This window comes from Macaca fascicularis, chromosome 5, assembly GCF_037993035.2.
Source record: "Macaca fascicularis isolate 582-1 chromosome 5, T2T-MFA8v1.1".
Classification (NCBI taxonomy): domain Eukaryota; kingdom Metazoa; phylum Chordata; class Mammalia; order Primates; family Cercopithecidae; genus Macaca; species Macaca fascicularis.
The window spans coordinates 100,846,672-100,872,743 of record NC_088379.1 but is presented as its reverse complement, the minus strand read 5'-3'; the positions used below and the strand labels follow the sequence as shown (position 1 = coordinate 100,872,743).

Below are 26,072 nucleotides of genomic sequence, written 5' to 3'. Positions count from 1 at the left end.
AAAGATACCATGTCTGTGTATATTATAAACATTTGACATCTTTAAAAAGAACTGTTAGATGACTTAAAGTTATCCAATGGAATGCAGACACCATAATGATGTCTTATTCAACATTACCAATTAAGAAAATGTAAGAACAAACTCTTCTTTAATAGTAGGAAAACTTACCAGGCGCGGTGGCTCACGCCTGTAATCCCAGCACTTTGGGAGGCTGAGGCAGGCGGATCATCTAAGGTCGGGAGTTCGAGACCAGCCTGACCAACATGGAGACACCCCGTCTCTACTAAAAATACAAAATTAGCCGGGCGTGACAGCACATGCCTGTAATCCCAGCTACTCGAGAGGCTGAGGCAGGAGAATCGCTTGAACCTGGGAGGCAGAGGTTGTGGTGAGCCGAGATCACGCCATTGCACTCCAGCCTGGGCGACAAGAGTGAAACTCCATCTTAAAAAAAAAAAAAAAATTGTAGGAAAACTTACAGTATTCCTTTTTCTATTTTAACTTATATTTCTATACCATTTCTCTCATAGGTTTTTACTCTAATAGAATAAATTTTAGGCATAAAAATTTCTATTGGTCATCGTATTTCTCTGTAATAAAAATTTGCATATAAGCTTTATTTCCTTTGACCATAGGGATCAAATTGTTAATTTTTTTGTAAAAACCCAAATGTACTACAAGTTTTGATAAATAATTGGCATAAAGACTGAATTTTTATTGGAAATACAGCTTTTAATAGGAGAAATGGGGTTTTCATCCCTGCTCCCCTGTCCAGGTAGCTCATTTAGCCGAGTTTGAATGTTACTTACTGCTGAAATGAAACAGGATAAAATCAATTACATTTCTATCTGTCATTTATAATAAACTCAAATACTGAGAACCTTCTCATACATAAGTAAATAGGAATATGTGGAGTTATGTTGTAACAATGTCCCTCAACTCTGCACGTCTTCCAAGTTACAGGTCAAAAATTGCATAGCGATCTGTCATCAAAATTTATGTTCAGTGACCCATCATTTGACATATTAGGCCCTCCTTCAGTTTTGATGAAAGCAAAGAATTTAAACCACCTGATTTGCAAAGAGGATTTGTTGCCCAGTTATTATAGTCCCTTATTTCCTCAACTACCACACTAATATTCCCAATTATTCCCTTATCTGCTGCCCTAGAGGTTTTTACAGTCTCATGTAATGTATGATGATAAGATTTTCATGCAAGAGATGTCTTTCTTCTGAAAAGCAGAGGGCAAGTTCTTAGAGAAATTAGTTATAAGAAGGAATGCAGACCGGGTGCAGTGGCTCATGCCTGTATCCAGCATTTTGGGAGACTGAGGCAGGTGGATCACAGAGTCAGAAGATTGAGAACATCCTGGCTAACACAGTGAAACCCTGTCTCTACTAAAAACAGAAAAAATTAGCTGGGCATGGTGGCATGCCCCTGTAGTCCCAGTTACTCAGGAGGCAGAGGTTGCAGTGAACCGAGATGGCACCACTGCACTCCAGCCTGGGTGACAGAGCGAGATTCCATCTCAAAAAAAAAAAAAAGAGAAAGGAAGGAATGCATATGGAAGTTAAAGATATACTGATTACCTTAAAAATATGTTTGTTTGTATATCCCTTAGAAATTTTTGCATACTGCTGGATACTTGAATCCAGTCCTACCTGGAAACCCTAGCACCTTGAACTCCTCTTTATCTACAGTCTTCCCTTAGTTATTTATATGCCATGTTGTAGAATACTGTACATGATTTAGTTTGTTATTTCTCCAGGTCATTTACATGTAAAGAGATCCTTCTAATGATGGAATTTAAAATTGGTCTCTCCTAAAGACATTTCAAGTCATTGTCATAAATTGGGGGGAGTGATTGTGGAGAGGAAGGAGGCTTTCCTGATGCCCCTAAAATCAAAGCACACCCAATTCTAGTTCTAGCTCTGAAAGGAAATCTGCATTGGTCCTATGAGTGACGGGGTCATGTTGATAACAGAAAGTGTGTCCAGTGCTTCTTTTCTAAAGATCTCTCTGCTTGCCTGGGGACACCAGCCTGAGGACAGCCTCAACCTAAGTCCTGGAGTAGCTAAAATGTATATGTCTTGGTGTCCCAGCTTTTTCCAGCCCCCATCTCGTAATCCGCAGCCCACTCTGTCAAGGCTGAAGTCTGTAGCACTGTAGTTGGCTCCTCCTGGTTCTTGGCTCTATGGACAGAAAAGAGTCCAGAACTCAGGCGGTCCTGAATTCGGATCTCTGCTCCTTTCTGAGCTTGTAAACCTGTGCAAGCTTCTTCTCTGTCAGCATCATTCTTCTCATCTGAAAATTGGGAGTGCAACTACCTCCTTCACAGGCTGCTGTGAGGAGGAACCACTGAGTACAAAGTACCTAGCTGGGGACCCGGAATGCACCCTACAAGCTTCTTGTTTTTCTCCATTTTTACCCTTGGGCAACTTCTCACCATTCCTCCCACCTGCTTCTCTGTCCTCGCAATTTCAGCACAAGGAAAATGTTCTTCTTTTGAACTCTCTCTGCTCCCTAAAGCCAGGTCAGGATTCTCATGATTTGCATTAGGGAGTACAAGGTGCCCTCTTCCCCTCCAGGTCACATCCCCTAGTTTTCCCACCCTAAGGAATGGTAATTATTCTATCACCACAGAATGTGTCCCATAATTTTCACTTCTTCTTTCCCATTGGACCAGCCCATCTGCCCCAGAATCCTTTCTGTGGGAAGAGAGAGAAGCAAAGAAGAGAGTTCAGGGACAACCACTCCGTGGGTGTCATCAAAGCCATGGATAGAAGGCTGCTGGAGGTGGCAAGGTCACCAAGTCTGCCCAGAAAGCTCAGAAGGCTAAATGAATATCATCCCTAATACCTGCCACCCCAGTCTAAATAAGTGGTAGAAGTATGGGCCCAGAACTGTTTGTTTCAATTGGCCGTTTAAATTTAATGGTAAAAGACTGGTTAATGATAACAATGCGTCATAAAACCTTCAGAAGGAAAGGAGAATGTTTTGTGGACCACTTTGGGGTTTTTTTTGTTTGGTTTTGCATGCGGCAGTTAAGAGTTTTAAAAATCTATGGTTTTTAATGGAAACAACTTGACCAAAAATCTGTCACAGAATTTTGACTCCCATGAAAACAAAGTTTAATGAGGAAAAAAAAGATGGGGGACAGTACGTTTTTGGGGACCAATGTGGTCATAGGACCAACATAGGTGTACTTTCAGGGTAGTAGGGAAAGCAGAGGTGGCTGGAAGAAAATTGTATCTCTTAGGGGCATGGATAAGGGTGTTGAAGCTAATGATATGTATGCAATGGTATGGGGCTGATAGACTGATGTCATTAAAAGAACAAGTAGACTAGCTTGAAGTACTAGGAGAAAAGAAACGGAAAACCCACAAAAGTAAATTAAAAACTATAAAAATATAGATGGTCTAGGTAAAAATAATAGTAATATAAATTGCCTATCATTTATGCCTTATTACCAAGTATGATAGTGAATATTTCTCATTTGTTTTAATAACTTGTCTTTGGTTAAAAATCTTTTCTACTTATTTTTTAAAAATTGATAAAGTATGTTTTCTTATAATTTAGAATTAGAAAATAATTTTTTATAAAGATTAATTAAAATGTTAATACCTATGAAGCAAATGCATGCTAATGACATCTCTAGAATTATGAACTCATAGAGTTTAAAGGAAAATATGTATTTAGGGTTAGCATACAAACAATATTGGCCAATGTAATACTCAGTTACTTATATATTTGTAGTGCAAACTTAAAGAGGTATAACCTAATATTGAGTGGACTTTGCCTCATAGAAATGCCAGCAAAGGCTGAAAGGACTCAGGTGTTAAATGTTTTTTTAGTTTTCAGATTAACACCATTTCCTTTTCATTTTTTAGGGTTGTTTGGGGTTTGTCTCACCTGTTTTAGTATATCCTTAACTAAATGTTAATAATTATTTTCAAATACTTACTGCATGCCAGACAGTAAGTGTTTTGTGTTTTAATTCATTTAGTTTTTAAGAACCTTATAATGGGTTCTAGAATTATCCTCATTTTGTAAATGAGGACTCTAAGGCATACAGAAGATAAAACACTCGCCCATGGGCGACATACACAGCCCCAAAATCGCAGAGTTCAGTTCTGAACTCAAGCAGTTGAAAGCAGCCCTCTTAACTGATACTTCAGGAACTGCTCCTTAGAGTAAGATGCTCGATTGCACACAGTGGGACTAAGAACACCAAACAACAGCAGAATATGCAAACCAGTCATTCTAATGTTGCCTTGTAACTATTTTTAGTACCTGTTAGTAAAATCCCATGCCTTTATAAACACTTGAGTAAATTGGTTCAAATATGCCCCAAATCATTGAAAGGACGCAGTTACTGAACCACAAGGACAGAAGTTGTTTGAACATTATTTTGCATCTCTGCAACCATGACAACAAGTCCTAGTTTATGGTTGAAGTCTTTTTTTGTTTTCTGAACTTCAACCTATTTTTCTTTCTCTTTGAAAATTTTGTACATAACTCAAAATAACTTCTAACTGAGAAAGACTTCTTTCTTGTATAAATCAGTTTATTTAATGGGAGGAGTAGAGAAAATAGAAGCCACAGGTTGAAATCAACAAAAAGCATTGAAATGACCAAAATATGAAGAGAATTCTATGACCAGACCAGAGTACTGACTCCTGGTTAACCAAGATTAGCTTACAAATAAATAGCTTTGCAACAATATAATTAACTACATACTATTGAATGCAATAAATTTCTAACACAACAAAACATTCTGTATTGTTTCTTGGCATTTTATATACAGTGTATATAAGGAGACTCACCGTGGAATTGTTTCACATGGAAGAATGTTAGTTTTGCAGTGTGTGTTCTGGAAATATTGCATGAGAAGGTTATATATTTTAAATTGTATGTTATGCCTCTTATATTGATTTCTCTTGCTGATTCAGACAATCTTTACATGATAAACAGAATTATTCTCACACATTGTTTTCCTTGCCATTCATCTTCTAAGTTTTATTAATGCTTTATCATTTTTATCTGAGCCACAATGGTAATAAATGTTGTTGCAGTCATGCTGGCCCTGCAAATACCCTTTCTATCAATATCCACGTTCAGTTCTTAATGCTAAGGTAAAGCTGATCCAAGAGAAGCAGAGATCCTCAGCGTTATTTTTTAAAATTATTTCAAAACTTTAAGAGAAAAACTCACTCTGTTCATGGCAATAATGGGAATTTTTAGCAACTTAACTGTTGTCAGAATCATGCTGTGCTAGCTGGATTCCTTATGAGATCAGCCAAATCGGAATCATTATACTTTCTACCCTCAATTATTTTCTGCCTCCTGTATCCCTGCTCCATACATGGGTCCTCAAGCCTGAAACTGAAGATGAGTCCTGCTTGCACGCCCCTTTCCACATACCATCAACTCGTATGTCCTGTCCTCTGTCCCTTCCAATTATTGTCTGAATCCATTTTTTTCCTGCCTGTCTCCTATCCCCATGCCACTTTTTTCTTTTCCTTTTTTTTTTGGGGGGGGGGGGAGACAGGGTCTTGCTGTGTCACCTAGGCTGGAGTGCAGTAGTGCACTCATAGCTCTCTATATCCTTGACCTCCCAGGCTAAAGCCATCCTCCTGCCTTAGCCTCCTGAGTAGCTGGAAATACAAGCACATACCACCATGCCCTACTAATTTTTGCATTTTTCTTATAGAGGTGTGGTCTCACTATGTTGTCCAGGCTGGTTGTAAGAACTTTAGTGCTGACACTGAGTAAGAGAAGGAGCCATTAGGAGGGTTTGAGATGAGGTATAGTGTGACGGTTGATACTGAGTGTCAACTTGATTGGATTGAAGAATGGGAAGTATTGATCCTGGGTATGTCTGTGAGGGTGTTGCCAAAGGAGACTAACATTTGAGTCAGTGGACTGAGAAAGGCGGACCCACCCTTAATCTGGGTGGGCACCATCTAATCAGCTGCCAGTGCAGCCAGGATAAAACAGGCAGAGAAACATAAGAAGTCTAGACTGGCCTAGCCTCCCAGTCTACATCTTTCTTCTGTGCTGGACGCTTTCCACCCCTGAACATTGGACTCCAAACTCTTTAGTTTTGGGACTTGGACTGGCTGTCCTTGCTCCTTAGCTTGCAGATGGCCTATTGTGGGACTTTGCAATCATGTGAGTTAATACTTAATAAATTCATATATATATATATACACACACACGCACACATATGTATATGTATATATGTGTGTGTGTATATATACACACATATATATATACACATAACCATATATATATATATGGTTCTGTCCCTCTAGAGAACCCTGACTCATACATATAGTATGCTCTGACTTTTGATGGATCACTCTAACAACAGTGTTGAAAATAGACAGTTGAGTGTTCAGGGGAAAAGCAGAAGACAAGACAGACAATGATTGCAGTAATTCAGGAAGGAAATGATAGTGACTTGGACCAGGAAGAGGTGGCAGGGAGGGAATGAGAAGTGGTCTGATTCCTAATGTGTGCTTCTGTAACATTGAATGGGCTAAGAAAGAGGGAAAAAGCAGTCAACACTAAGTCAGTTTTTGTCTAAGTAGCTGGAAGGCTGCATTTGGCATTAAGTGAGGTGCATAAGACTGTGAGAGGAGCAGGTTTGGAAAGGCGGTTCAGGAGGTCATTATCAGACAACCAAGCGGAGCTGCATGAAGACAGTTGGATATACGAGTCTGGAGTTCAGGGGCGGGGTCTGGGCTGGAGATAAATTTAAGAGTCATCTGTGTGAGACTGGATGAGTTCACAAGGAAGTGAATATGGATAGAAAATAGAAAGCAGCAGAATTCCAAGGACTGAGCCACAGGGACACAAATATTAGCCTAAGGAAGCTGTGAGGCATGAAGCAATGTAGGACAAAACCCAGGAAAGTGTCCTGTCAAGAGAAAGAAAGTCAGGAGGAGGAAGCGAGTAACCAGATCACATGCTGCTGTGAGTCAAGTAAGACGAGCAGTAAGTCCTCAGCAGCACATTTAGCAAAGAGAAAAGAGCAGCTATGGTGAAGCAGTGGAAGTGAACACAGATTAGAACAGGTTCAGTGGGGAATTGAAGACAGCGAATGTAAACAACTATGAGGCAGGGCAAGCAGAGAAATATAGGTGGTGGGGGGGGGGTGAGTAGAGGCAGAAACAGGTGAGAAGGGTTTTTGTTCTAAGGTGTAAAAACTAAGCACATCTGTGGGCTGGTGGAAATGATTCAGTATCAAGGGAAATTGAATAATTTAGGAGAGAAAGAAGAGAATTGCTGGGACTTGCCCTTGAATAGAAGAGCGAGGCTAAGATACGGAGTACAAATCCGAGGTGACAGATAGGAACACAGAGAGCTCCCCCAGTGATAGGAAAGAGGGTGCAGATGGGGGTGGGGACACGCATAGTCAGAGTGTTTGAAGATCTCTTGTGATTGTCAGTTTTCTCAGTGACATGGAAATCTTGGTCATCAGCTGAAAGTGAGGCTAGAACGGGAGGTAGTGGAGAGGAGTGTGAAATAGTTACCTAGGAGAAGGGGAGAGTGAATAATGAAAATACAGCAGCCTTCTTGGCAGAAATAAAGGCCCACTTGTGATCTGTTATGAATTTTAAGATGAGTTCACTCTCCATGGCTGTTTACACCCATGTTCCACCTCAAGAACACAGAGGGGGAGGCCTGGCACGGTGGCTCACACCTGTAATCCCAGCACTTTGGGAGGCCAAGGCGGGCAGATCACTTGAGATCAGGAGTTCAAAACCAGCCTGGTCAACATGGTGAAACCCCATCTCTACTAAAAATACAAAAATTAGCTGGGCGTGGTGGTGGACACCTGTAATCCCAGCTACTGGGGAGGCTAAGGCACGGGAATTGCTTGAACCTGGGAGGTAGAGGCTGCAGTGAGCTGAGATCACACCACTGCACACAGTGAGACTTTGTATAAAAAAAAAAAAAAAGAAAAGAAACCACAGTGGGGTTGTAGGCAAATAGTGGCCAAGTGAGTATCTTGAAGTGACAAAGGGATGAGAGCATTGATGGCATACTGCAAGAATCATATATACAGTTAGACATTGGAATTTACGCTTGAAAGTCTGAGAAACAAATTGGCAAATTCAACAGATTGTAGGTGCTGGTGAAGGATTATTGAATTCAATATCTTAGAGTGAATAGGAAAGACAGAAAAGGGTAAAGGAAAGGATAATTGGAACTAAGTTTATGGAGGAGTTGTAACTGATGATAAGGACAAGAACTAAATCATGCTTCTCAAAGTTTAGTGTGTATATAAACCCCCTGAAGTTCTTATTAGGATACATATTTTGATTCGGTAATAGGTGGGCAGAGCCTTAGATTCTATACGTCTATCAAGCTCCCAGTGACACTCATGCTATTGATTCAGGGATTGCATTTTTAAGGGCAATGATCTAGACTGGTATTTCTCAACCTTAACAGTAAATTACAACCCTCGGGGAACTTAAAACACACTGATGCTAGACCGGTGAATTGAAGTTTTTGTGGGTTGGATTTAGCTTCTCTGGGTTGAATTTAGAATTCATATATTATAAATGTTTTCCACATTATTCTACTGTAAAGTGGGGTTGGAAACCTTTGGCCTAGAATGTGTGACCTTAGAGGATAAGATCATTGCAGGATGGAAGGTCATGGAACTGAAGGGCCAAGATGTTGGAAGTGTCGTCTTTGTGGTTATTAAACTCTTCAGAAATTATGCTTTAAATAAAGTGACTATAAGCCCAGAGGTCTGTAAATAACTGCAAAAAAAAAAAAAAAGACTCAAAATTGGGTGATATAATCTGATGGCATGAGATTCAAGGCGAAGATGTTTAGAGAGAACAGTCTGAAAGACACAATCCTGAGCAAGGACAGCACTTACCCATCCCCAGACCCAGTGGCATGTTGGATTTGGGAAATCGAACATCCACCCCTTCAGAGGACTCCGGAAGAAACAATGGCATCAGAAAGGCCTAGACTTTAGTATGAGAAAAATGTAAAGGAAACAATCTAAAAAGAGACTGAAATGTTAGAAGATTTTCATGCTGTCTTCCAGGCAGTATGGAAGAGTGTCAGGACTTCTGGGGTTGGTTATGTGTAGCCCCTGGTATTCCAGCACAAGAGGTGAGGGGTGGCCTGCAGTCCTCACTGAGCCTCTCGAGGAGAGGAGATGATTGTCTCAGAGCAGAGTGCTGTGATATGGCTGGCAGCCCTGGGGTGTTGGGAACTGTGGGGTATTGTCAGAAGCTGGAGGAGTCCTGGGCCCGCCTCTTCATTCCCGCAGCTATTTTCTAGCTGTAGAACCCTTTGTTTCTTGAAACAAAGGCGTGAAAGCAAATCCAGTGTGGAAAACACATAAAAGCAGAGTTTCTGTGATTCAAATGGGAGTTAGGGGAGGAGAGCAGTGCCCCACACAGGGGCCATCAAACATGGCTGGGGCTTCTCAGCGGTCCTGAGGTTCAGGTCAGAACCACTGCTCCAGCATAGGCAAGAGACACCCAAGGCAAATGCGTAGTTATGTATAATCGAGTAAAGATCATATACCCAACAATCATGTCTCTTCAAATCTTTTGTCAACCGTGCAGACTGAACACTTTCTTCCATGTAATAAACTCTTCATACAAACAAGTGATTTCTAATATCCCTTGGGACTTCTTTATGTCATTTATGATTAGGATAACATCATTTACATAGAAGGACCCATAGTTTTGAATAGCTATGGGTTCTCCAGAGGCAAACCATGAACCAAAGTTATGAATGTGAGTAGTCTTTTAAGAAAGCGCTTCCAGGAGAACCCTGTAAGTGGGCGAGCAAGCAGGGGAGAAAAGAAGCCTAGTACAGGTTGAGTGTTCCTTATATAGAATGTGTGAGACCAGAATTGTTTTGGACTTCAGGTTTTGGAGTATTGGCATATACATAATGAGGTATGTTGGGAATGGGACCCAAGTTCAAACATGAAATTCATTTGTTTCATATGCGTGTTATGCACACAGCCTGAATGTAATTTTATGTAACATTTTAAACAATTTTGTGCCTGAAACAAAGTTTGTGCACACTGAACCATCAGAAAGCAAAGGGATCACTATGACAATCTATGGTTGTTTGGTGTCACCATCATTCCCTTGGAGATGCTGAATAAACTGTGTGTTACGCACCTGCATTTTGACTACAACCAGTCATGAGGTCATGTGTGGGATTTTCTACTTGTGGTGTCATGTTGGTGCTCAGAAAGTTTCAGATTTTGGAATATTTCAATTCCAGATTTTTGGATTAGGTATGCTCCATTTATAATAGTGTCAGTTCAGGTCCAGTCTCAAGGATAGAGCTTCAGCCTCATCCCTCCAAGGGACTTCTGGAAAGTTACAGCTCAGATTCTGACCCAATGGGACAGAAGCCATATTTCTGCACCCATTAGTCAATGGCTAATGGGGAAGTTATAAAAAATCCTAGGCACATTCAGGCAAAAACAATCCATGAGCCTGAGGGCTGCTCTTCAGAGAAGAGGGCCAGGTATGAGTACTTGAAAGAGAAGCATACTGAGCACAAAAATTGTAGAAGGGATACAAGAACAACTGGGAGTAAGGGAGTCTGTCCATGCTTTGTGTGATAGGAGGCTTTCTTTAGAAGGACATAGATAACAACCTAGGTAAAGATTCCACTCAAAAACTATTAATTTCAACTTTTAATTATCATCAAAGAGATTTTTAACAGTATAAATTGTGCCACCTTCTCCCATGCACTTCCAGCAGGATCGTATTTCCACACATAGGGTGAAACGTTGAGAAAATCCAGGTCAAGTTAATATGAGTACATATCTCAGAGATACCCAGGCATAGCCCTGACTGAATGTGCAGTCTGTATTTGAAAACAAAATACATATTTAAAACACCCACTGTTTTAAATAGATTCTATTCTTTTTCTCACTACCTTGAGTGCAAATATCAAGAATGTTTAGCTTTTTCAGCATTTACATCATTACAAATAGTTTATCTACTCTACAACCTCATACTTTTCTATATTTCAAGATTGTTGTTGATTTTTATTTTTCTCTATAAATGTTGGCTTCTCTTCTAAGGATTAGAGGAGCATTATTTGAGAGTCCCTGCCTTAAATGTAATTTAGAGTTGTGCAATGTCAAACCCACTGACAGATTTAGAGATTAATTTCTAGACCTCTTGTGGTGTTAGAGAAGCTCCTTAAGGTTTTGAAAATGGCAACAATATTGACTCCCTACCACTAAAGGTTACCTGTATCCACATTCACCCTAATGCAAAAGCAGAGTTTGAGTGTGGTAAATATCAACATTGTTTGTTGTTTTGCTTTATGGAAAAACCTGTGCATAGAAAAGGCAACTACCAGAATAAGAAATAGTTTACCTCCAGAAGAACAGTTTATACAGGTATGTTTCCTCTCTTTATTCAGCAAATATAACATCACTATTACTACATTAATATTATTCGCATAGAAAAAAATAGTTCAGTAGTTTTAAATGGTCATGTCTTAAGGTCAGGTTCCCCAAAAGCACCCCCTGAGCCAAAGATTTGAATGTTAGCATTATACAAAAGGAGGGATTCGAGTATGATTTGTAAGCTATTCAGATTGTATTAAGAATTGGTAGAAAAACTTTTAAAAAACTTGGCTTAGATACATCTCCAAATATGTGTTTTGCTACATTTTGAAGTCAGTGTATTTTCAGGGATATTTAATCCATATGTTTCAGTGAGGCTACACGTAAATCATCCAAATGTTATTTTATTACAGCTATGTGATGTCTAAAATGCCTTTTGTGCTTTTAAAAATAGTCTTTCTATTCTTTTCTGAAAAGCAGCAGGTAAGTTGCCAAGAGTAAACAAATCAAATAGCAAAAGGTTGGAGTTCAGTTTGAAACGCTTATCCTATTATTTTTGATTGGGTTCTGAACTGGGCAGCACACATTCCCCGTTTCCCCATTTGTGCCTGCAGGGCAAAGTGAAAACAATTTGAACATTGTATTTCCCAATTGGTTCATTGACATTTGAGAATAATGTAGTACAGACAGAATCAGCATGTTTGGCAGGTGAGTGATACTTAACATGACCTTGGAAAGTTACTTCCCACCAGTTTGCAGAAGTTCATGGCCTGGAACAACATAGTACATATTATAAAACACAGGTATCGCTTCTTGGCCTTTTGGCTAAGATCAAGTGTACAAAATACGGGTTAGGACAGACAGCCATCAAGGAATCCATGCTGAGGATTTATCTATTTTTCTCATGTATCTTTAGGTGGAATGGTTGAAAAATGAAGACATAATTGATCCCGTTGAAGATCGGAATTTTTATATTACTATTGATCACAACCTCATCATAAAGCAGGCCCGCCTCTCTGATACTGCAAATTACACCTGTGTTGCCAAAAACATTGTTGCCAAGAGGAAAAGCACAACTGCCACTGTCATAGTCTATGGTGAGTGGCCCTTCAGGGTCTCAATCTAGTTCATGTCTAACTAGTTTCTCATTGGCATCGGTATCTTAACTTTAAAATATCAAGCTGGAAGCCCTTTTGTTAAAATTTCATTTTATCTGAGACAGGGTCTTTCCCTGTCACCCAGGCTGGCATGCAATGGCATGACCATAGCTCATTGTAGCCTCAACCTCCTGGGCTCAAGGGATCCTCCCACCTCAGCCTCCTCTGGAGTTGCTGGTATTACAGGCATGCACCACCATGCCCGGTTCTAGAAGCCCCTTTTCAATCTCCATCGTGGCTTCTTTGCTGCTTTTCACAGGAGCAGTGAGGTTTCATTGCTTCCCCGGTACTGATATGAAAGGATAGGCTCGGACATTCTCAACCCTTTCTCAGCCAGCTTCCAGGAAAGTGAAGAAAGCCTTCCTGGGTGGCTGCTGTCCCCTCTTCTCTCCAGAACCTGTACCGCCAAGATCTACATTGAGTTCTACAGATGAATGTGCATCTATCAGCCTGCTGATGTTTCCATGGACCTAACCTCAGTCTTATCATTGCAAACCCTCAGAAAGCGGGAGCTGACTTGTTCCCAAAATACATTAGAGCAATTTTAGCTTCTTAGAACTCATTCTACTCACTCCATCAGAGGTGTGCGGAGTGAAGATAAGGGCTGCCTTGTCTGGCCAAGTGGCCCTAATCCTAACAATATGGTAAAATCCAACAAAGTGACTTCTTAGGAAGCTTCCTCCCATGCCCTGGTCCTTTCTAAGCCAGCTCATCTCTAAACCTATCAATCCTCTGGAAGTACTAAGCAATTTCATACCCCATTTTGATGTGGCACATATGCTTTTATCTCGCTGTGTGGTTTAGCACTCAGTTATTTTCCAGTCATTTCATGAGTAGTTTCATCTCCCCAGCTAAGGTGAAGCTCCTTGGTAGACTGAGAGACTGGTCTGTATATTTACATATTTCTTACAATGTTAGACATCTAATAGTTTCTCATATTATTGATGTTTTACTGTCTCAGAGGAAATTGAACAACGTGGGAAGTATTTTGAGGTTATGCCACCGCCAGAATGATATGCCCATGCCTCACCACCTCTTAGAACACAATGAAGATTTTCATCACTGTTTTAGTGTTAAACTCCATGGGCCTTGGTGTCTTACTGACTGAAGGAGGGACAGCCACTGGCAAGTATGTGGCTTATGGTACAGTCAGTCATGTGTCACTTAATGATGGGGACACATTCTGAGAATTGCATCGTTAGGTGATTTCATCGTTGTGAGAACATCATAGTGTATTCACACAAACCTAGACGGTATAGCCTACTGCACACCTAGGATAGAGGGTATAGCCTATTACTCCTAGGCTACAAACCTGCATACTGTGTTACTGTACAGAATACTGTAGGGAATTGTAACAAAATGGTATTTGTATATTTAAACATAGAAAAGGTACTGTAAAAATAAGATATCAAAGATTTAAAAAAAAAAAAAAGGTACACCTGTATAGGGCACTTACTATGAATGAAGCTTGCAGCCCCAGAAGTTGCTCTGGGTGAGTCAATGAGTGAATAGTGAGTGAATGGCAAGGCCAAAAGGACATTACTGTACACTGCTGTAGACTTTGTGAACACTACACTTACGCTATAGCACATATGTAGAAAAAGTAAAGTAATACCCCACAATGATACAACAGCTATGAGGTTATTAGGTGGCAGGAATTTCTCAGCTCTGTTATAACCTTATGGAACAAACCATTATTGTATATGAAGTCTGTCCTTGACCGAAATGTTACGGGGTACATGATAGGACTGAAGGAATTAAGATTTTGTCACCCCAGAATATGCCACTTGGCATATTGACTGTTTTCTGCATTAAAGATCCTTGAGAAACAGCGGACTCAAGATCACTCTGATAAACCTTCTAACTCTTAAAAGCAGGAGAGGAGATTTTCAACTGAAAGATGGCTTCCCTATACTAGAAGGAAAGTAACATTCTTATCCTCAAGGACAGGAAGTTGAGACCAGGGGGAAGTTAAGATCCAGATAATTCTGTATTGATCTTATTAAAATAACTCTTAATCTTCTTTTAGCATTACCACATAATTTACTTTTTCACAACTTACTACTCTTTGTCTGATTCAATATATAAGCATTCAACTCTAACTGCATCTTTGGGTCTTCATTTTCTTAGGCCATGTTAAAGTTATATAAAATAAATTTACACATTTTTCTCCTGTGATTTGTGTTACACCAATTTAATTCTTAGGCCCCGTCAAAAAATCCTAAAAGAGTTGAAGTAAAATATTGCCTACCCCACAGTACCATTCAGATGGATGTGTGTTTATGAGAAGAGAAACCACTATGCTGTTCCAAAGGATGAATGTAGTACTGCTATAAAAATGTCATTTTAATTACAGGAAAGATGCATAAAATTTTTCTGATCCTCTGATTACTCTGAGGTTTAATTTCCTAGTCCAGATAATGGCTGTGTTAAATTGTATGCAATTGCCTTTCTTAAATCACAATAAAATGTTTTCTTCTTCTTATCTCTTTTTAAACTGCCTGAAAGACTTGATTAACAACATTTGAAATGCAGAAAAGAAATGGGGCACAATCACAGCATGTGCCAGTCATAAATAACTAATGAAGGCAGACTATATATAGTTGTATTATATAGATGTTTAATGTACATGCAAATCTGCAAATCTCTTCGTATGTATATTATGCTTTCAATATCCATAAATACAATGAATATGTTGTCCTTAGGAAGGATCAAACACAAGTAACTTAGTATTTAGAATTAAGGAAACGGATTTGGACTAGGGTCAGGAATATCGGGTCATAGGAGTATTTCTGTCACTAACTTATCTTCAGAGGGTCTTTTAACCAGGATTCTCTGAGCCCTTGCCTCCTTCTCTGTAAATGAAGGGATCTTCAAAGACTTTTCCATCTCTGAAAGTTTCTGATTATTCATTTCTCATTAAAATCTCCAACAGAACAGTACATGTATCCTAAACCCCAAATATCAGCTTGCCAGTATGCTAGTAAGCAGTTTATACAGACAATTCCATGGCAGGGAATTTTGTAAACTTGAGCAGGTTAAGTTGCTTTTTGGAACACTAACTGAAACCCTACCTATCCACCATCTGCTTGTCCTTTACATAACCTCCTAAAATAACTTGTCCAAGCCTCATAGGTTGAACTCACCAGAACTCCACAGAAAACATATATATCTAACCAGTATTTCATACTTAACGACTGTTGTATATATTTTTTGTTAATGCAATTTTTAGATTGCAAATATGCATCCATTAGAGAAAATTTGAAAAACATAAAAGGTCAAAGAAGAAAATGCCTATACCTATAATTCTGTCACCCAGAGATAGCATTTAAACAAAAATTATATGTATACTATTTGAATTGTCTTTCTTTCTTTTTTTTGAGACACAGTTTCACTCTGTCGCCCAGGCTGGGGTGCAGTGGTGCAATTTTGGCTCCTGCAACCTCTGTCTCCTGAGTTCAAATGATCCTCCCTCCTCAGCCTCCCAAGTACCTGGGACTACAGGCATGTGCCACCGCACCTGGCTAACTTTTGCATTTTTTGTAGAGATGAAGTCTACTGTATTTCCCCAAGCTAGTCTCAAACTCCTAGACTCAAGTGATCTGCCCGTCTTGGTGTCCCAAAGTACTGGGATTATAGGCATGAGCCACTGCACCTGGCATATGCTACTAATACTTTATATGTATACATAAGGTTTAAAAATAAGCGTTATACATTGTTATACATCTTTTATAATTTAAAATGTATAAATATAAGTGTTGTATACATATTATATAAAAATTATATACATATACATGATTATGGATAATGTATCCATAAACATTACTTTTATTTAAAACATACTGAAACACTCATGTATTATTTATTTATTTGTTTGGAGACAGGGTCTCACTCTGTTGCCCAGGCTGGAGTATAGTGATGTGATCATAGCACACTGCAGACTCTACTCCTGGGCTCAAGGGATCCTTCTGCCTCAGCCTCCTGAGTAACTGGGTCTATATGCACATGCTGACATGACCTGCTAATTTTTTAAATTTTTGTGGAGCTAGGGGGTTGCTGTGTTGTCCAGGCTGGTCTTGAACTCCTGGTCTCAAGCAATCCTCTCTTCTTGGCCTCCCGAAGTGCTTGGGTTACAAGCATGAGCCACTGCACCCAACCTCATGAATTATTCAATAGCCTTCTATGGGATCACTTTTAATGGTTGTCCAGGAGTCAGTCACATTAACATAGATGGCTGGCTTTGCCATTTTCTTGTTTTTGAACATTACAGTTGTTTCCAATTATTCCTCTTTATATGAAATAAAGTTGCTATAAAAAATATGTTTCTGTCTGTAAATATAACATTCATCATTATTCCCTATTGGATAGGTTTATAGAAAACAAAATGTTGGGCAAATGCTGTGCACATATAAGGTTTGTGTTACTTGAATGGCTAATACACTTCTTTAGTATCAGGAAGCAGATGCATATACTAGTTGTGTTATATTTTAACTACAAGGAAATAATTTTTGTTAGAAATTGTTTAATTACAATATTGTATAGACTCACATTATTGAAGTATTAAAAATATATATCAAAGTATTTTCTAAAGAGAGATCTGCAGAATTGAAGAGTGTGCTGTGTTAGGGTGTAGGTTTTACAATCACATATGCTGACAGCTCCATCAGACATCATAATTGGCCTTTATACACAAAATAAGTGCTAATTTCAATATCAACTAATCGCCAAGTAACTCAAATAGCCAGTCAATTTGTTTATAACCCCAGTACTATAAGATTTTATTTTTTAGCCGGGCTCACTGGTTTGTGCAAGTGAATAAAAATCCTTAAAAGGTTGTAAAGTTTACACATGCTTAAAAAATCAATCATCTTTTTTTTTTAAGGCTAAATTATTTTATTCTGTTCCCATGCTATAGATTCACTTGCAGGCTTGTCATAGAGATGTAAACATTTATTATTTGAGACGAGCTGTCAAAAGTAATTTTGGAGCTTGACTAGGTAAGGAGATATGTATATTTTTTAAGAACACTGGCCAAGTAAAAGAGAACCCATACAGTCCTATTTATTTCTCTGAGTAGGTGAGTAAATCTTTGCAAACATTTTTTTTCTCTGTCTATATACTAAAACTTTGGATAAAATGAGGTCGATGGTCTCTTCTGGCTTTGAAATTTTGGATTTTTATAAATGGTCACTTGGAAAATAACTTTTGTTTACATATTGTGTCTGTTTTGTGTGTCCGTGTGTGTTGTGCATGCACACATGTTTAATTCACTTTTTACTGTTTGCCTCCTTTCAGTCAATGGCGGCTGGTCCACCTGGACAGAGTGGTCTGTGTGTAATAGCCGCTGTGGACGAGGGTATCAGAAACGTACAAGGACTTGTACCAACCCGGCACCACTCAATGGGGGTGCCTTCTGTGAAGGGCAGAGTGTGCAGAAAATAGCCTGTACTACGTTGTGCCCAGGTAAATAAACCAGTCCTCTCAATCCAAATATCTCCCATTATTCAAGAAATATGCTTTTAGAGAATAGATATACAAACTTTATTCTTGATCTGAATGTGTGATAAACATTATTTAAATCCATCCTACTCACTGTTTGCATTACTGGGATATCAAGTGTTTTCCTCCAAAAGAATACTTAACTTTGTTACCAAAACATGCCAAATTGTATAAAACAGGAGATTAAACACTACTGGATGTAATCCCTTTATATTATTCAACACAACTGCTAGGACCAAGATTGCAGATTTTATAATTCAAGAGATTTGAATGGCACTGAAAGCCACACATTTTAGGAATAACAATCTTTGATCTTCAGAAAACCACAGAAATTAATTGAACTGAAATTTAGAAAATGTTTTAGATGGAAATATTTTACATTTGGTGTCATTTTCTGGTCAAGGGCAAATATAACATTTGAAATGAATTATAAGGAAGGCAAAGTTTTTTGGCACATGGAATAATGGATTCTGAAACTACAACGCAGTCAGTTCTTTGTTATCTGTAAATGTTGGTCATCTATTTTTTTGAGTGGTACCTACAGCAAGATTGCATCTCTCCACCTCTTAGCATCTTTCTGTACTATCTCATCTTGCTACCAGCTCTTATCCCTAGGTAAATTGAAGATAATATTTGCCAAAAGTAAAAACAAAACCCTTTAAAATGCCTCGTTATATAATATATTCTAAAGCTAGGCTAAAATTATTTTGAAATAATCCATAAATTTACTGCACTCATTGGAGTAGCTATTGTGTTTTCAGTTTTATTGTTCAGATACACAGCCTCCTTCTCCCTTTTGCCTAATTTTGTCGTGTTTATCCTTTAATCTTTATCTTTTAACCTTTCTCAGAGATGGGGCGGAGAAATGAACTGGAGAGATCTACATAATCTACACTTTACATTCCCAAATGTTGATTTCCAAATATCAAAACTGTCTTCCACAGTGAACCCTTTGAGAGCTTTTATTTATGAAACAAATTTTGATGCTTAGCTAGGCTTAAAATTTCAGATTTTATTTTATAGGTGCTGACTCCCACAATTAAAAAAGCACTGATCAATTTGAGTTGAAATAGAAACGCATGTGTCAGTGTTTTGGTAAACTGGATTGGTGCAGGTCAAAGCAAATGTTTTTGCTCTAAGTAGTTGGGACTTGCGTATATAGCCACTTCTGTATGACTGAAATATTAACGCTGTTCTCATTTTTCATGTGGGTATCTTTATAACCATATCCACATTATACATGATATATTTATATAGTAATTTGAATACGAAATCATGTAGATTTCTCAAACTACGTAGACTATTAAAATTGATATAATTATTATCAATATATAGATATAAAAGGTTAAGATGTTCAGTAAATAATGTTTAGCATTGTTTTACATTGAATCCTTGATCATCATAATTATGTATTTCAGGGAAAATTAATATTTTAAAACTCTTATTTCAACATTTTTATCCTATTTTTGTGAGAAACTTAAGCTGCATTTTAAAGTATGACTGAAATTTATCTTTTTTCAAACTGAGATTTAAGTTGTGTACTTTTAAAATAGAGATATCTGAGTTATCTTTGAAGTTGCTGACAAGCCAGCCACCAAAATTAGGAAGAAAGTCAGTCAGTTCTAAATGACTGAATCACAACAAATATTAGGGCCTTACCTAAATTTTTTTTAATAAAAATAGAAACAGAAACATCATCAAATAGTGGAATTATCAAACAATAAATGAAAAAATAATAGTCTTTTCATGAAAATATTACAGAAGGTTTCAGCAGAATCAAGCAGACCAAATGAAAAAAGTAAAATAAAAAGACAATATAAAATTTAGATGAGAGAGAAGAGATAAATAGATGTATACCAACTGGATGAATGAATGGAAGGTTGGATAGATTTCTTCTCCACTGTACCAACCTCTTCTCTGAATTCCCACACGAGCTTACTTTCGGTGTCCACATGGCCCTAGGAATGAAGGAATCTTGGATCCAAAGACAGACCTAATTTTCAATACAAAACCCAGAAGCTCCCCCATTAATAGGAAAAGGGAAACCATCATGGCCTACTTTTACATAGCTCCTGGTGACAACTTTGGATTTTGTGTGTCTCAGTCAGCCTCCCTTGACTTGGTCAGTGAGAAAACACTCACACACTCTATAGGAAAAGCTCACTGAACCCAAATGATATAGAACATGCAATGCCCAGCAATTGAAATGAATACAGTGCTTCTCAGTAGGGCATGCTTTTTCTTGTTTTGTTTTGTTGTATTATACTTGAGCTCTGCTCCATCCCTTAAGCAGCTGCCTCTCCCTCTGACTTGCTGCTGCATTTTTTCCATGGCAGTGGACGGCAGGTGGACGTCATGGAGCAAGTGGTCTACTTGTGGAACTGAGTGCACCCACTGGCGCAGGAGGGAGTGCACGGCGCCAGCCCCCAAGAATGGAGGCAAGGACTGCGACGGCCTCGTCTTGCAATCCAAGAACTGCACTGATGGGCTTTGCATGCAGAGTAAGTCAATTTAAGCAAACTGCAGACATTGAGGGGGCTGGAGATTGAACCATTTGGATTTTTTTAAGGAAACATTAGAAATAAAGAATTCTTTGAACAACAATAAAATGCAATAATATAGCAATATTCTAGCTCGCTCTCAAAATTGGAAAAAGCAAATTTTCCAGGAACCAGAATAAATAGTAACTATGTCCAGCTAACAAATGGCATGCAGTATTGCTTTTTCATGAGCAAGGGGTGATTCAATCACTTATATGGAAGGGAACCATTACTTGGTTTTATCAGAAAGCACAAAAGGGCACTCTAAACTCCTCACAGAGTCAAAACAAGACTTCTAAAATGTAAGCTGTTTATTCTTAATTCATGGCAGGTACCTAACCAAAATATCCATGGAGTGTAAAATATATGTAAAGATGAAAAATATTTCTGTAGGTAGATTTACCGACTTAGAACAAATGTTTAGTGAGAACATCTCCGCAACCTCTTGAAAATTCTGGGTTTGTATTAGAAATTATAATGTGGATATTATTTAGTTTATTTAAAGGAAATAAATATTAATAAAGCATACATTTTTTAAATGAGTGCCAAAGATTGGCTCAGGAATGTAATGTGTGCTATAAGCTACATATTCTCCATTTTTTCATGTCTTTGTTCCTTAGATTTTCTTAATTAAATGGTAGTTTGATTTCATACTTGCAAACTCTCACCCCTTTATTGAGGAGTCCTCAGATGTACACAGTTTACTATCTCTTTTCATGATCATAAATTGAGGTATTAAGAATTATTCTGAAATCATACCTATTCAGATTAATGGATCAAATGATGTGCTGTCTTTGGATGTGAACTAACGGTGGTCTAGTGTTGACATTTCTCATAATACATTACACATTGCTAGCAGAATGCAAGCAGCTGAAGGTATTTGTGCAAAGGTATTTGTATTTGTCATTTAAGAATAAAATATTTTGTTTTTACCACACTTAGGAAATTCTGTTTACTTTTCAGTCTATACACACAGGAACCTTTAGAAAGATATCTTACTTAAAATACAAATAAATAATTATGTTGTTCACACAGAATAAAAATCCAGTAGGCCTCTTATTTTTATGTTCAGGGTACATTTGCATTCCTCGAGAACGGGCTGCTGCTGAGTGTGTAAAGCACAGCTTCTGGTAATGATGTGGGGCCTGCCACTGTGAACCTCACAAGTTTGTACCAGAAATGCATTAATGAAAATTAGTTTTGCTAACCATTTATCCAGAGGTACAGAGTTTGTTTGGGTTGAGGATTAAAATAACAACATACCACATACAAGTTAGTCTTTTTAACATTTTCATCACTTAGTGTTTTTCCTTTACTGTAGAACCAACTGATTCATATGATTGCAAAGTAGAAATAGTTGGACTTTTTCTCTCTTTCTGTCTTTCACATTCTTTCTCTCTCAATATACTATTTCAATATTGGGTGATTTAATACCTACTACTTCTATTGTGCATATTTGCAAATCTTCAGAACAACCTCTTTAACAAGGAATACAATGCCACAAGACAGAATCTTTTATTAGTCATAGAAAATGTCACATTTTAAATTATGACAAATACAAACATGATATATTCAAACTAAGACTTTCATGACATAGCAACCCCTTAGCTTCTAGATCATTTCTTAAGCATTCATAGAATTTTTTCCTTATGATTGGATATTTGCCAGTAATGATGGCCTGAAGTGTGTGTGTATAGACAAGAGGAATGAGGCTACGGGAGGGGTATTTTTAGTTGTTTGTTTGTTTTTGTTTATTTTTTTATCACGTCTCCTGTTTGATGGAAACATTTTGCTGTTTGGGTTAAAATCATTCCATTTAAAGCTATTTGTTTCTGCAGCTCTGATTTGCTATAGTGACAATCCCTACTAGGTCAATAAACTCTTTCATCTGCCCTCCTGTATCCACTCCAGTCAAACAAAGAATTGTAGTCTACATCACTATTGATTTCCTCAGTGATATAACCACAGATATTCTGCACTGTGCAACTGTAGTATTTTACAGTGAAAGCTATAGTTTCTGCTTACCAGTTAGCCTGGTGTTTCTGGAACAGTATACTGCCAAAGTCTTGCAAAGAAATAATATTGTTTGGCCATTATTTTGGAAAACAAAGGCTTCTAACAGTGATACTGCAAAGTTTGCAAAAGGGACAAGGTCAGTATTAAGAAAAAGATTGGGGGTAGAAAAGATAGCCAGAAAGTGGCAATCAGCAATTAGGAATTATCATTTAATATTTATTTCCTTTGGGAGAATTAGTGTCTGGAATGCATTAATAAATAGTCTTTCAATGATATCACAATGTTATCTCAAAATAAAGCTAGTCTACTTTCAGTGAACCAGGTAAGAACTACATCCTCTGAATCTATTCAAAATTGTATACAAATAATTCTGACATAAATGTAGGTGTACTGCTAGATAGGAGAAATTCAGAGTTCATAATGGATGTGAGTAGGATTCAGAGTTACCTAGATAATGTAGTATAGTATTTCTTCAAAAGCTAAGTTGGTACTTAAGAGGAACACAATGTGAAATATACAGAAAATATTACTGTTGATGTTTATTTGTTAATTTGTTCAAAACAAATTCAGATACATTTCTTTGTTAAGCACTTAATACAAACACCTTTAAAAGTATATTAAAATGTTGGATAAAATATTGCAAACTTAGTATGAGACATACATGTGCATGCAGAAAGAGAGAGAGAGAGAAGAAAAGAGGTCCAAAAGAAAGAAGATAGAGAAATCCTCAAATGCCAAAAATGAAGCTGCAACTCCAAGCTTGAGAGGTAACTGTGTGAATTGACACCAAAATAACCAGGAAGGGGGAACTGGATATGGACATGGGTCCCAGGGACTGGAAATTAGGGTTTCAGTTTTGGCACAGAGGCAGAAGCCCTGGCTTTGTAAGACCTAGACTTGGAAGTAAGAACCCTAAAGAAAGCTGAAACTCACAAATGCCTGACCTATACCATAAGAAACAACTAGAACATTTTTGCCCACCAGCCAAGGGAAGACATAGAAAAACATGGTAGGAAAAAGGAAGTGAAGACTTCATTTAAATAAAATCTATAGTAAAACCATAACTTCACCCCAGCTCTGGTATGGAATCTAAGATACATTGCTAGAAGCAAAACACAAAATATGTATAATTAAGCTTCTAGGACACCAGCAGAGCAAACAGCAAGCTACTCTCTAGGTTTCCTTCCATAATGTAAGTTCATTAGTCTATGACAAACATAGGCCACACCTGTCAATAAGCTTACAATACAAAGTTTCCAATCAGTCAAGAAAATTGTCTACTATAAGGAAGAGTCAGCAATAATAAATGAGTTAGCATTTTACTAACATGAACTCATAGAGCAATCTGAAAAAAACTGTAGAGTAAATGTAAAAAGACAAACCATATTTTTAAAAGGAATATAAGCACAAATGAAATAACAGTTTGTTAAAAAGACAGATTTGGAGAAAAAACAAATGGAATGTCTAGTGAAGAAGGCATAATGATTGAAATTTAAAACTCATTGGAAGATGAAAAATCAGATCAGATACAGCTTCAGATAAAGCTGAAGAGAAAATTTGTAAACTGGAATGTAGATCTTATGAAACTTCCCACAATACAGGGAAGTTTTGTGAATACATAAGTGAATATGTAAAAGGGAGAATAAAACTCATGGAGGATAGAATGAGAAAATCCAACATTTACTACATAAAAGAGCAAAATCTGAAAGATTTTCAGGTAATCAAGATGGAGAGGATTTATTACTCATAAACCTTACTGAGTAAACTACTGAAAATGAAAAATAACAATTGGTTCCTTAAAATAAGATGAGACCAATTGAGGAGCAGTTGAAAATAAGAGCAAAATGGTAGACAACATTAACATGGAATATGGGAAGGTGTAAACTAAGTTAAAAATTTCCATTTTCCATATATTGCTCAAGAAAAGAATAGTAACAGTATTTACATTAGACTTCATTGATGCCACTGTTGAAGTTAAAATGTTAAGACTTGAGTACACACATAAAAATTGAATGCATAAATTCAAAACAAAAATTTTAAGGGTAGGAAATTGGCAAAAGGAAAACTAGTAAATGAATACAATAAGTGAGATGGTGGAAATAAAGCTACATATATCAGGGATCATAATGTAAATGAATTAAACCCACTTGTAAAAGGAAATCCAAAATTATCAGAAAAAACTCAGTTTTATTCTGTTTATGAGTCACATACTTAAATCATAATTATAGGAAAAGATTGAAAGTTAAGATGGAACTTACAGTATTGTTCAGTATGTATGTATGTATGTATGTATGTATGTATGTATATATTTATAGACGGAGTCTTGCTCTGTTGCCAGGCTGGAGTGCAGTGGCGTGATTTTGGCTCACTGCAAACTCCGACTCCCTGGTTCAAGCGATTCTCCTGCTTCAGCCTCCTGAGTAGCTGGGATTACAGGCACATGCCACCACACCCAGCTAATTTTTTATTTTTAGTAGAGACAAGGTTTTACCATGTTGGCCAGGATGGTCTAGATCTCCTGACCTAGTGATCCGCCCATCTCGGCCTCCGAAAGCTGGGATTACAGGTGTGAGCCATTGCGCCCAGTCTGTTCAGTATTTATTTTAACATGTCCAGTTAATGGCTTTTACTATCTGATTGGGCTATTCTTTATTCAATTCCATTTCCCATTATGCCTAAGTAATATATATTAGAGATCATTTTTGACTCATAGTTTGGATATAGAGTTTTGTTTATCATGGGCTTTATAGTTTTTAGAATGTTTAAGTTCAACTGAAAAATTAATCATCAGTTTTCTAAATTGTTTACCAGTTTGATAGTGTTCAGATAAGACATGTTAGAAACCTATTTCTTTCCTCAAATTCAACACCAAGTGAAATTTTTCATAAAAAGACTTTGAAGGTTACTTATAAAATTAATGAATACTTTAAAGATATAACAATGCTAAATGTCAAGCAAATATGTAGTCAAGTGGAAACTTTTGTACCTTGCTAATGGGAATAAAAATTTTTATGGGGAAGCAATTTTACAGTATAAGTCAAGAGTTTTAAAGTTATCATACCCTTTGACCCAATAATTCTACTTGAATGAATAAGTTTTAAGTAATTAGTATGAATACCTAAAAATATATACAGTCAGCCCTCTGTATCAGTGAGTTACACATCTGTGGATTCAACCAAGAACAAGTCAAAAATATTTTTAAAAACAATAAAAAATAATACAACAATTAAAAATAAAACAAATTTTAAAATGCAGTATAACAACTTATTTAACATTTAAATTGTATTAGGTATTATAACCAATCTAGAGATGGTTGAAAGTATATGTGAGGATGTGCATAGGTTACATGCAAATACTATGCCATTTTATATAAGGGACTTGAGCAATCTCAGATTTTGGTGTTGGTGGCGGGGGGTGGTTCTGGAATCAATCTTTCTTGGATACTGAGAAACAGCTGTATGCCACATATGTCTATATTCTTTGTTATTATTG

At 37.5% G+C, this 26,072-nt stretch overlaps 1 protein-coding gene across 3 annotated transcripts in view; it reads left to right on the top strand.

Moving 5' to 3' along the window:
- Positions 1 to 26,072, top strand: part of UNC5C (unc-5 netrin receptor C) — a 385,297-nt gene that overhangs the window by 288,276 nt on the left and 70,949 nt on the right. For all 3 annotated transcript variants that reach the window (XM_005555481.3, XM_005555480.4, XM_074040173.1), the window contains exons 5-7: positions 12,285 to 12,465; positions 17,821 to 17,988; positions 20,361 to 20,525. In XM_005555481.3, coding sequence (XP_005555538.1) covers positions 12,285 to 12,465; positions 17,821 to 17,988; positions 20,361 to 20,525 — 514 coding nt within the window. The remainder of the gene's footprint in view (positions 1 to 12,284; positions 12,466 to 17,820; positions 17,989 to 20,360; positions 20,526 to 26,072) is intronic.